The 13,517-nt window shown below is 36.0% G+C and overlaps 1 protein-coding gene across 3 annotated transcripts in view; it reads left to right on the forward strand.

Annotated features, from left to right (window-relative positions):
* The window catches only part of BLOC1S5 (biogenesis of lysosomal organelles complex 1 subunit 5), a 48,702-nt gene that overhangs the window by 18,554 nt on the left and 16,631 nt on the right, over positions 1 to 13,517 (forward strand). For all 3 annotated transcript variants that reach the window (XM_036256618.1, XM_036256620.1, XM_036256619.1), the window contains one exon: positions 7,268 to 7,397. In XM_036256618.1, the coding sequence (XP_036112511.1) occupies positions 7,268 to 7,397 (130 nt within the window). The remainder of the gene's footprint in view (positions 1 to 7,267; positions 7,398 to 13,517) is intronic.

The raw sequence follows: 13,517 nt of genomic DNA on the forward strand, positions 1-13,517 counted from the left end.
CTGCGGACGGTGGGCTCCCGGCCCCCTCTCGCGTTATCGCAAGCCTACCAGGATTGAGTCGGTGTCCCTGGTTATATGGTCCTCCAAGGTGTCTTTCGGTTGCCCCTTCCTGACGATTTGCCTTTATTTTTGTTGTAAATCCAGTTTGGTCCTGGGAGATGGTCTGGGTAGCTCCATTTACTCCGCCGCCATTTTTCCGATCCTCCAAGTTTCTTATTTTATTTTTAGCAAACTTTGTTCTTTGAATGCTCTATTGGATAGTTATTGAGTACCTAGTTATGTCAGCAGGGATGTGTTCCGTTACTAGGAACAAATACCTGAAAAAATAGTAGCTTTAACAAGTGGTTATTTTTCTCTCACAGTACCCAGAGCCTAGGGCTGGTATGGTGGCTCTGTAATGTCAGCTTTTTTTTTTTATTTCTTTTTCTTATACCTCCCTGGGGTGTTACTCTTATCCTTATTTTTATAAGGTGGCTTTGGAGCTCCAAACTTGACATCTGCATTTCATGTAGCAAAAAGGAAGGCAGATGGGAAACATCTAGCAGTCTCTGTTATAGGCACATTTACCACTGCACATAAGATTCAGATGTTGCTAGGAAGAAAGGAGAGAAGAATGGATCTAGAACTATCTGTCACACTGGATATGTAAAAATAAGTAGAAACAGTCTCTACCTGCAGAAGTTTACAATCAAGGGAGAAGAAAGACATATAAACAAAGCATTTTAATGGTGCAGTTATGATAAAATAAGCACAAGATAACCAAGGAAGAAACAACTCCCAAGAGAGCTGAGAGGAAAATTGTTGTAAAGGGAGTGATATTTGCTTTGACCTGAGAAAGAAAAACAGATGTTATTCAGATTGGGGGATGGGGGCTGGATGAGTAAAATTAGAGGCAAAAAAAAGTGTTCAAATAAGTATAGTAATTGTAGAGTTGGGAGGGATTGTGTTGATGAGTTTGAATGTGGGTTGAATTGATCAAGAGAAAAATCCCTTAAAAGGCAGGAAAAACTAAAATTTCACTTGACATCCTGACCTCATTTTTAGTTAGATTATTAGAGTAACTGTCAGAATATTAAATATTAGTATAAAGTCTATCCCATATAGCATGTAATAAATATTTATATACAGTATGGTTTTAAATCTTGAAGATTGATCATTTTTGTAATTGAAAGAAAATTTAAAATTATTGGTTTCTCATTTTCTCTCTAATACTGTCAAGTTAAATATTTAATGTCAATATTATAGTAATTGAACTAATATTACTAATAATTGCCAATAGTTTTAAGTGCTTAGTTGCCAGACACTGTTCAAAGCACATTATGTGAGCATTTGTTATTACTTTCAACCTAAGAAAAATTAACTGTATATGAAATTTCAGTATTTCACATTGAAAACCAAGTTTATTAGTGCTGACCTTTGTTCTGAGAATTTTCACCCCAGAAATAACGTAAATATACAGATAAAAAGATGTTATAGTTTTTCTTTCGTAATAGGTGTCAGTAGTATGCCTTAGTCAAAAATATCAATATGGCCTAGCCAGTGTGGCTCAGTAGTTGAGCATCGACCCATGCACCAAGAGGTCACTGGTTCAATTCCCAGTCAGGGCACATGCCCAGGTTATGGGCCTGATCCCCAGTGAGGGGCATACAGGAGGTGGCCAATCGATGGTCTTTCTCATCAGTGTTTTTCTCTCTCTCCCTCTTCTTTTCTCTCTCTCCAAAGTCAATAAAGAAAAAATATTTTAAAAATATATATACACACACACACACACGTGTGTGTGTGCGCACGCGCGCACGTGTGTGTGTGTGTGTATGTCAGTATAAAAATAAGAACATACCAGATGCTACGTTTAAGGGCGGAGACTGTTTCTGACATCTTATTTTGCTTATTTGTTGTTTAAATTAATTATTGTCTTTAATAGGCTCTTAGATGAGGCTACAAATTCACTTATACTGTGTGTGACTACCAATTTGCCTACTACAAGAAATAACTCTTTAAGTAAAGTGGTTCTTAATTTTAGGAGGTCATGGACTTCTTGGAGAATTATTTCCCCCCAGAAAAATATAGAGAGGACATATATATTCAATTTGAGTGCAATTTCAAGGGGATTCTGGAACCCCAAAGCCCATCCATGGACCCCAGAGTTAGAGCTGTACTCTGAATGAAGCTGTACAGCTCCCCTCTCTGATCTTTCTTGTCTTTCTACTTGAATTGAGATACCATTCTTTTTGCATCCTAATAAATTAATCTACTATAATGGATAAAACAATTTCTCATCTGTATTCTTCCAAATTACAATGACATCTGGAGAAGATGGCAGCAGCTGTAGTATAATTTTATTTTTTCTCCTCAAATCTGTTTGTAAAAACAGAACAATTAGGATAGCAAAACCAAGCAACATCTATAAAACCAGGGGGAAAGTTATCCTCAAAATACAAAATGACCAGATCAACAGCTGAAAGGCTTTTGTGTCATAAGAAACTGCAAGAGGAAGAGGAGAAAAGGCAGAGGGTCTTGTGAAGCCTTGAGTGCTAGGAAACCTCAAAATCTCCATTAGGTATCTGTAAAAAGCTTGATGCTCCAGTCTGAGAACATCTGCAGAAACTGGGAAGGGACTTCACAGGCTCCAGTTTATGAATGCTAGCAAACCACAGGCAAGTCTCATGGAGCTGAAGCAGGCAGTCTGCCCCTTTCCAGAACAAGGTTGGGAAAGAGCAAAGTTGGAAAAGTTGTGCTGACCACTCCTCCCTTCTCAAGATAGAGGAAAACTAAATTCCACTTTTTAAGCAGGAGTCAAATCCCATACAAATTTATTAGAGGATGAAGAGCAGAAAAATATTCTTTAAAGCAATGAAAGTAAGAAAGATAGGATGACAAAAAAATAAAATAAAAACTATAACTTAATGTTTTTAAATGAGCTTAGGAATTGTAAGGAAATTATAGAAGCAAGGAAAGAAGGGTATGTCAGAATTAAAAAAAACAAAAACTCATAAATGATTGGATAAAATAGAAATAGAGAAAATAAAAGATAAAGTGAAAAATATCAGGAAAAAGAAACTTTAAAAAGTGATTTAGAAATGAAAACTAAACTAGAAGGAACACAAGGGTGTCTAAACACAATGGATTAAGTGAAATTGATAATAGAAAGGTTTAAAATGTAAAAGACATGACTAGAGATATAAAAAGAATTCAAGAGTAATGATGATACAGAAAGTCCAGTTTATGCATGATAATGAGCCCCTAGAGAAGAAAGTAAAGCAATGTAATAAAACAAATGTAAAAACTAGAATTCAAGATAACTTTCCTGAAATAAAAATATTAATGAAATTTTATTAAAGGGTACACTGCATTCAAGGAAATTTTACCCAGAACAACCAACACTGAGGCATTTTTAAAATAAATCTGTTGGAATTAATAGAAAAAAAATTATTTGGGCAACCCAACAAAATGGCTAAGTCCTTTAATAGTGGAAGAAATTCTGATTATTAACAGATTTACTTGTCTTATGCCAGAAGACAGTGGAGTAACAGCCAGGGGTTTTATATCTAGCCAAACTGACCCCCAGGTATAGGAATCACAAATACACTGTTAGGGTCATGCAAGGATTCTGGAATATTGTTCACATGAGCCTTTCCTGAGGAATCTATTATATAATCAACAGAATGAGTTTTAGACAAAGTAATTGGAGAGAATTTTACCTAATGACAATCGGTACATATTAAATATAGATTTACCTATAAAACTAAGACTAAACCATGATTATAGGGGAGACAGTACAACATGTCATAGCTCTGTGTTCTGACAGTATAGATACAGTCTATCAAAAAATGGAAGGAGAGAGGATGGTAGATGAGAAGTAGAATATCCTCACTTGTTGCCTTATAAATATTAACTGGGAGTAAAGGATACTATTTCATTGGTCCACGGGCCTACACTCTAACCACTGAGCAAAACTGGCCAGGGCAAAGGATACTATTTCAAATTGGGTCCTGAGGGAGAAAGAAAGCCTAGTGAAAGAACAGATAGTCACCTATTGTAGTTGCTTATTGTAGGCAACTAGTAGAGAATAGCCAAAAAAGTGGAGACCATAAAGTAGTATAAACATGAGAGCAAAAATGCCAACTTTTCTAAACACTAGAACAAATAGACAACATGACCACATGAAGATTACATATATTATGTGTGTGTTTACGGATGACTCATAAAGTGAGATAAGAAAAGTCTATTATGTTTCTGTTTAAGAAGGAAAGAATTAAAAAAAATATATGTATACTTATATATGTTTATATACATTTTATGTACATATGTGTGTGTACATGCACATATATATGTGGATGGATGTGTGTGGATGTATATCCTTAAAACAATGGTGGAATAAAAAAATTTTCATAATTACCTAAAGAGTGATGGAATAGGATGCAAAGGAGAGGAGTAGAAGTTAGACTTCTTTGAATATATATATTTAGAGATATAATTTTATAGCCATGTAAATATTTTACATAATTAAAATTAAATTTTAATGAGCAATTTCTTCTAAATCAAGTAAAAAAGAAAACGTATGTTTATAGACATTAGCATTGCCATGCAGAGAGAAATTATTCCAAGTAACTTTAAAACACAATAATTTTACTGTACATATCCTTTCAGAGCAAAAATCTCAAAAAAACAAAAAAATAAACTGTTTTCAGCAATCATTTTGTTGATGCTAGTATTAGTATTAGTATTATTTGATTGAATTGGTGATAAAGCCTATGAGTAATTATGTTGGTGATTTGAGAACTGGAAAGAGATGAGACAGAGGAGTGTAATTAAAAACCTGATAGTCCTGAATTTAAGTTTGACTATGAGAGTGAACTTAAAATGTATCTTTAAACAAACAAACAAAAAAACACCCATTTCCTAGCCTTGTCCACTGAAAGGCCTAGAAATAATGACCAACTCGCCCAGCCGGTGTGGCTCAGTGGTTGAGTGTCCACCCATGAACCAAGAGGTCGCTGGTTTTATTCCCAGTCAGGGCATATGCCCAGGTTGTGGGCCCAGTCCCCAGAAGGGGGCATGCAGGAGGTGGCCAATCGATGTTCTCTCTCATCAATGTTTCTATCTCTCTCCCCTCACCCTTCCTCTCTCTCTTTAAAAATCAATAATGAGAAAAAAAAGTTGTTTGAAAATAAATAAATAAATAAATAAATAATGACCAACCCAGTAGCAGTGAACACCCCTAATGCACAATCTCTAAATACTAATTTTAAATACTAGTGGTATTTAGAGATCTACTGATCTTAAGTCTGGGCCAGGAAATGTACAAGATGAGCCCGGAGCATCAGGTCATACTAGAAAGCAAGGAAACTACTAAAGAACACTAGAGTTTTGTCTAAAGCATTCCAGAGCCAACTTGAATAGGCTCCCACTGGACAAAGACAGGACAGTTTAAGCACCAATAAGGAGAAATACTGTGATAGATGAAAAACTTCAGATCTTTGTAAATCTGTGAGTTACAGAAATATGTAAAAACAAACAGAAACCTTTAGAGAATACTAGGGAACTAAATCATTGTTTTAGGGAAATAATCAAGTGTTTTAGTTTGCCTTTCATATATGAGCAATCCTCAGAATGATCAAATAGTTAATGAGGGGAAGTTTCTCTTTATGAAGGTATTCCTGCTGATAAATTAAGACAGAACGTTAGTGATATCTAGCCGAGAGTACACAACCCACACATTCAGCAAGAAAACAGACTTTGGGAAACTGAAGAACAAGTGACTCACTTTTTTTCAACAAATTGCGAGGTGGGAAAAGTGATGGGGGGCAAATCTATAGATTAATAAAGATTCCTAAATCTTTTTAGAGATGTGGTATCCTGGATTAGATCCTGGACAAAAAGAGGACTGTAATGGAAAAACTAGTGAAATCCAAATAATGTCTGGTGGTCTGGTGTTTCATTAATAGTAATGTACCAATGTCATGTCTCTGTAGTCCTCTTTGGTCTGTGACAGTTTCTTAGTCTATCCTTATTTTTCATAATATTGACATCTTGAGTACTGGCCAGTATCCTGTAAAATGTCCCCAAATTTAGGTTTGTCTGATTTTTTTTTTTAAAGATCAGACTGGGGTTGTGAATTTGGGAAGAGTACCACAGAGGTAAATTGCCCTTCACATCACATTACATCAGGGGATGCTATCACCATGATGTCACCGATTATGTCAACCTTCATTGTTTCCACTGTCAAATTAAAATTTTTCCCTTTCCCTGCTCTGTGGAAGCAAGCTGCTAAGTCTAGCCCACCCTCAATGCGGGGAGAGGGGTGCAATACTAAGACTACCCCCAGGTGCAGTGATTCACTAGAAGAACACAAGGACTTAGCATATAGTTGTTCTGGTGGCTAAGTGTTGTTATGGCAAAAGAATACAGAGCAAAATCATCAAAGGAAACAAGTGCATGGGAAGGAGTCTGGGTGAAACTAGGCAGAAGCAAGCTTCCAAGGGTCCTCTCCCAGTGGAGTCACACAGAATGCGCTTCATTCCCTCTGCAGTGAGCTGTGACAGCACATGTGAAATGTCATATGTCAGGAAAGCTTGCCTCAGCCTAGGAGTCCAGGGCTTTCATTGGGGATTGGTCAGGTAGGCAATGTCTGTGTAGCATGTATCCAAATTCCAGACCCAGAAAGAAAGAGGTATCTAATCATTTATGGGAAGTTTTATACCAGTGTAAGGAATTTTTTACTTATCATGTTCCCAGCCCACAGCCAAAGACCAATCTTACAAAAAGGCCTTTCTAAGGATAGTAATTGTAAGCCTTCAGTGTTAACTCTTTTCTGCATAGGGAAGTATTTACATATTACCTTTACTTCATATTTTTTTACTTGAGAAAAATGGAATCAGATAAAAAATATGGAGTATAAATAATATGGTGAGAATAAAAAAGTGAAATTTAAAATCAAATCCAGGGCATCTAATATCTTTCTTTGCTGTACAGAATTAAATATTTGATAATCTAGGCCTCATTTTTGTTCTTTTAGTATTTCTCATGCCCATTTTAAATTATTGCTGTAAAAATATTACTCATATTGCAACTTTTCAACTTTTGAAACATTTCATAATGAAAAAATGCCTCCAGATTGTGACATCATTTATTGCCAAATAATTAGAAGAAGACTGTGTACATTTCAGTAATAAGTAATAACATAACCAAAACCTGGGTGGAAATCCCAGAAAGTAATTACAAAGATTTAAGACACAGTATGTACTAGTCATTTATTTTCTTTTAATAGGAAAAACGTGGTCTTCGAGAAATGAGAGTTCTTGAGAATTTGAAGAATATGATCCATGAAACAAATGAACATACTCTTCCCAAATGTAGAGAGACAATGCAAGACAACTTAAACCAAGTTCTCCAGAAATGTAAGCCAGCTATTTATGTTGCTTTATTTCAAACGAGTGCCATGCCAAAATGTATCTCCTTGTGTATTTTGGTGGGAGGTAGAGAGAATTCTTAACTAGAACATAGAAGACAGACACCCTGTTACAGAGTAAGTGGTTATCCAGTGGTGAACGTGCATTTCCATTGATGTTGTGATCCTTAATCTCCAAAGTAAGATGTGTGCATCTGCAGTGCACAAGGTTATCCTTTTGGGATATGAGAAAATTGAAACATTTTTTACCTTAAAAGATTTATCCAGCCCTGGCCAGTTTGGCACAGCAATTAGAGCATTGGCCTGCACACCAGAGAGCCCCAGGTTCAGTTCCCGTTAAGGGCACATACCTTGGTTGCAAGTTTGTCCCCTGCCCAGTTGGGGTAGTGTGAGTGGCAACCATTCGATGTCTCTTTATCATGTCGATGTTTCTCTCTCTCTCTTTCTTCCTCCCTTTCTCCTCCTGCTCTGTCTGAAGGTAAATACGAACATGTCCTCGGGTGAGGATAAAAAAAAATTCATCCATTAGAAAAAGATGATAACCAAGAATTAGGATCTGAAATAAAACTTTTTCAAATAAGAAACTAGAGTGTTTTTTTAAACTTTTTTCAAAAATAATCCTGTCATGCCCTGTCCGGTTTGGCTCAGCGGTTAGAGCGTTGGCCTGCGGTCTGGAGAGACCCGGGTTCGGTTCCTGCTAAGGGCACGTACTTCGGTTGCAGTTTGTCCCCGGCCCTGGTCGGTCGTGTGGGTGGCAGCCACTCGATGTGTCCCTTTCACGTCGATGTTTCTCTCTCTCTCTCTCTCTCCCCCCCGACTCTATCTGTACAAAAATTGCAAAAATGTCCTCGGGTGAGGATAAAAAAAAAAATTTAAAAAAATAAAAAAAAAATAAAAAAAATAATCCTGTCATGATATTAGTATTTATCACACATTTTCATTAAGAAAAATATTTTAATTTGAAGATATAATTGATCAAAAAGAATATTTATGAAACATGCCCAATCATCACATAAAAGGAGTTTTATTAGTAACTGATTTTAAAATTAGAAGTATATCACAAATGTAAAGCTCCATGCATCTATATTGACACTATTCAGCTTGTACAAGGATAATGCTGATAAATAATGATGGATTACTAAAGTGCAAAATAAAAGAATATTTTGGGGGTAGGGGGAACAACTGGCTGGTGAAGGAAACAGCTGAGAGAACTTGGCTAATAATTGAGTTAAGTCTTTGTGTACAAGTCCAAGTTAGTCTTGTGTACTCTAATGCTAAAAGGAGATTGGAGAGGGTAAATCCCCTAAGGTCACATTTGGTTTCTTTGAGTGGTCACAAAAAGTCTAAAATTTGCCTTAGGCTTTTGCATTTTACTACAGACTTGCCCTTGACAGTTCATACTGTCACTTCCTTGACCTTGACAAACATTCTAGATATTGTGCTAAATATAAAACTCAAATTATTATTAATAAGAATGCTTATGTGTGATTAAAAAGAAAAAACCTGTGGTACATTTACACAATGGAATACTATGCAGCTGTAAGAAAGAAGGATCTATCACCCTTCATGACAGCATGGATGGACCTGGAGAGTGGAGAGTATTATGCTGAGTGAAATAAGCCAGTCAGAGAAAGACCAATATCATATGATCTCACTTATAAGTGGAATCTAATAAACATAATAAACTAATGAACAAAATAGGTCCAGAGGAGGCATGGAACAGACTGACATATGTCAGAGGGGAGGGGGCGATACAGGAAGAGATAAACCAAAGAACTTATATACATATATGCATAACCAGTGGACACAGACAATAGTGTGGTGAAGGCCTGGGGTGGGGCAGGGGCTAGGAGGAAGGAGGTAATGAGGGAGGGGAATTGGGGGACATCTATAATACTGTCAACAATAAAAATAAAAAAAAAAAAAAACCCTAAAAATAAAAGAATATAAAAATGTGCCCAATTTTAAGAATTTTATGTATGTACATATGTAATATGTATACAGGGGTTGGCAAAGTAGATTAATAATAAAAAATAATACAACAATTAATAAATAAATAATACTACAAGAATTAAATTAAATTTTTTAAAAATTTAAATAATGAAAAAATTTAAATAAAATAAAATTGTAAAAAAATAAATAAAATAAAAGTAGAGTCTCACAATGCATTAGAAAAGTATTACAGGTAATACAGAATCCAAAATTTAAATGTATTCTCCTGAAAGGAAGAATTAAAACACATAAAATACAACATTAATAATTAAGGTTTTAACATACGTGACTGCTTTGGGTCTTATTGTTAGCTGTAGAAACTAAGCAGTGGCTCTGGAGGTGCTTCCTGCTAGAAGCCAGGAAAGGCTTCCTCAGTAGGATCCGGTGTAAGTATTTCCTTGTAGCAATTATCCTGACCAGCACAGGTATAATGGAGATAATTACTTGCTTTTAAAGCTGATGTAGTTCCAAAAGTCACCTGGGCCCAGCTGTTGTTCTTGGGGAATTCCATGTTTAAAAATTTGACATTTTAAGTCATAGTATTGGCTTGTTTATTTTTCCTACTAAATGATCAGGGAGTTGTGCAAGATCATGCAAGCAAATTTATATACGGAATGTATTCTGATCTAAGCAGTACTTTACAAGATAGATAGTGATGAGTGAGTCTCGTTCTGTGCCTGTTAGAACTGCCACGTTTATCTCTTCTGTGCACATTTGAGAGCTGCGCTGGCAGTGCCATCAGCTGCATCTCAGAACTCAGCTGGTGTGGATCGTGGTCTAACATGGTGCACAAACCTAACTGAACAGTGAAGTGGGGACATCGCGAATTATTTGAATGGAGACTTATTACAGACTCTACAGCTGAGAACTGTTTCTGCTTTTGTCTTTGTGGTGCCACCTACCTTGCAAAATGTCTTTGTGTGAGCAGAGGCCTTACAACTAAAACTCTCCTGTGGTTCCTTAATACCACAAAAAAGTAAACAAGAGCTCTAGGACAGCGATTTTTAGCCTTTTTCATCTCATGGCACACATAAATTAATTACTAAAATTCTGCGGCACACCAGAAAAAGTTGATGTTTGACAAAGGAAATAGGTATAATTTTTATTCATTCATACTGGACAACTATCGTCATTTTTTATTTGACACTTTAAGGGAAAAGAGGTCACTACCTGACTAAATAGTCAGGTATTGCATATTTTAAAAATTCTTGTGGCACACTGTTTGAAAATCGCTGCTGTAAGAAGATACATAAAAGCAACCCATAAACTAACTTGTCATTAAGACACAGACTTTTTACCCTGGCCGGTTTGGCTCAGCGGTTAGAGCGTCCGCCTGCGGTCCGGAGAGACCCGGGTTCGGTTCCCGCTAAGGGCATGTACCTCGGTTGCAGTTTGTCCCCGGCCCTGGTTGGTCGTGCGGGTGGCAGCCACTCAATGTGGCCCTTTCACATCGATGTTTCCCTCTCTCTCTCTTCCTCTCTCTCCCTCCCACTCTGTACAAAAAATGGAAAAATGTCCTCGGATGAGGATAAAAAAATAAAAAAATAAAAAAATAAAATAAAATAAAAAAAAATAAAAAAAAAAAGACACAGACTTTTTTCTCATCCTGAACACACTAGTATTGTCTGTGTTCTACTCATTAATTATGTAATACACTTCACTAAGTTTGTTATCCAGAGATCTTATTCTTGATTTTAGAGAGTAAGAAGGACAGAAAGCCTCTAGGTTATTCCTGATTCAATTTAACTAATATAGCTATAGTAAAATACATTTTTTCTCCCTGCTTCCCTCTCTCTTTAAGAGAAGTGACTATTTTTGTATTATTTAAACAAAATATAAATGTTAAGCAATAAAAAAAGAAGAAAATAGAAAAAAGAGAAAGCAATAAATCACTTTAATAACTATCTACAGATAACCATTGCTTTTTAACTTTGGAGAACATCTTTGTGTATATCCAAATGGAAGGTTGGATAGCGGGATGATAGCTGAATGAACAGATGGGCAAGTAGGAGTGCGAGAGAGAACTTCTGATAAGAATGGGATCATATAATAGTTTTTAATTTAAATTTTTTATTGTTTACACTATTGCAGATGTCCCCCCATTTTTACCCCCTTTGCCCATCTACACCCAGCCCCCACCCCCTCGGCCCTCACTACGCTATTGTTTTTTTAAGTTAAAGTATTAATTTGAAATTGTATTTGAATTTAACAGAACAAAGTAATACACTTAAATAAAAAAAAAACTTAAATAAAGCTGAAATACCTTAGAATACATATTTCTTTACTATAAAAGTTAGTAGTTACTAAAAGATCAGTCAAAGAGAAGTACCAAAAGACATTCTGAAATTAGCATCGTTATTGTTTTCTGAATTAATTAATGCCGTGAGAGATGGCGGGGTTAGAACTTTTATACCTTTTCTCTTTTTTCTCTTACATCTCTTCCCTAGTCACTTGTGAATTTTAGCTTTGGCAGGGTTTATAGTATTTGCTTTTTGTTCTTCAGTCATAATGCTACTAATTATTTATTTAGTTGTACACTACTGCTTTTTTTTTCTGGTTTATTTATGATATCTGTAATGATGATGTTATAGTTCTCAGTTTGTTTCCTTAGCTTTACAATCACATTTTCACTTCATGCTGTATGTTTGATCTCTTTTAATAAATTTTAATTGAGAAGGTTTTTGGGTTTCTTTTTGTATTACAAAGTACCCGTGATGAACTGTGTTAAGTTTCCTTTCAGAATGGATGCTTTGTCTGTCTGATCTGCCTCTCGCATATTATGTTCCTTTCCCCTCTTCTACCCTATAAATGAAAACATATTAGAGTTCTAAGAATTTGGTCAACCCATTTTCTTTCTCTAACTTTTGGGAATGAAGTAGTTATGGTGGGGTTAGGAGTCTCAGTTCTTTATTTTATAATCTGTGTTCCTAGTCTTAGCCACCACTTTTCAAAGTTTATAATATGCAATTAAAATAACCTCCTTATTCAGTAAAGGATGGAGGGTTTGTTTGTTTGTTTGTTTGTTAATATATTTTGTGAGGTTTTTAAGATTTAAGTTTGTCTATTTTTGCTACGCTCTGCCTCTTTACCTAGAAATCTTTAAGAACTCGTGATTTAAAATATTTTTGTAGCACTTTATTAGTTAGAATTTTTACCTGTATTTTCTTCATTGACTATCATAACGCTATAAAATAAATATTTATTTCCCCCTCACACACTATAGAAACTGAAATTTATAGTGGTTTAACATCCATGGTTCTCCAATAATAATTGTAGGAACTATCATGCAAACCTAGTTCTGCTGCTCCACAGCTCAATTTCCTTCAACTTCAGAATATTGCTTCTGGGCATCTTTGAGAATGTAATAAGAAAAGTCTACCTTTTCTTCTGAGGCATCACTTTCTCTTAGGTTTTCTCCTACAACACAGACTTCTCCTCATTCTACTTTGTTAGCTCCCACATCTTTTCCTGACTTTTAACATTAGTGTGCCTGAGGCTTGATTCTGGGATATCTTTTCTGTCTATACTACCTGGCTTGGCGGTCTCATATAGAATCACAGCTTTACATGTTATCTGTGTGCCAGTCATTAATTCTACATTTATATTTTCACTCTACAGCCCTCTCAGAATGCTAGGCTTTTACATCCAACTGCTTGTCTACTCAGATGTCTGGTAAGCATCTCAGTATAACATATCCAAAACTAACTGAACTTGAATTCTTTCCTCAGTTCTGCTTTTACCTCATTTTATCCCATTTCAGAAATGATAGCACCATTCCCTCGCTGCTCAGGCTGAAAAACCTGAACTCCATCTCTCTCCTTTCCCCTAGCCCCCATCTCTCATTCTGTGGAGTGCTCTTTCTCCCCCACTTCATCTCCTTCACTGCCCTCCTTCCCTCTTTTATGCTTCCCTTCTCCCCTCCCTTCTCCTCCCTCTCTATCTCCCCTCCTTTCTTCCCCTCATTCTTTTCTTCCTCCCCTTTTTCATTCTTTCCCTCTTCCTCCCCTCACATGTATTTTACTAACAAATCCTTCTGGCTCAGTGACTTTTATTTTCTACCATTTTCCCCCCTCATTTTATTCTAGCTACTCTGGCTTCCTTCTTCTTCCTCTAATGT

This window comes from Molossus molossus, unplaced genomic scaffold (genome assembly GCF_014108415.1).
Source record: "Molossus molossus isolate mMolMol1 unplaced genomic scaffold, mMolMol1.p scaffold_m16_p_12, whole genome shotgun sequence".
Lineage (NCBI taxonomy): Eukaryota > Metazoa > Chordata > Mammalia > Chiroptera > Molossidae > Molossus > Molossus molossus.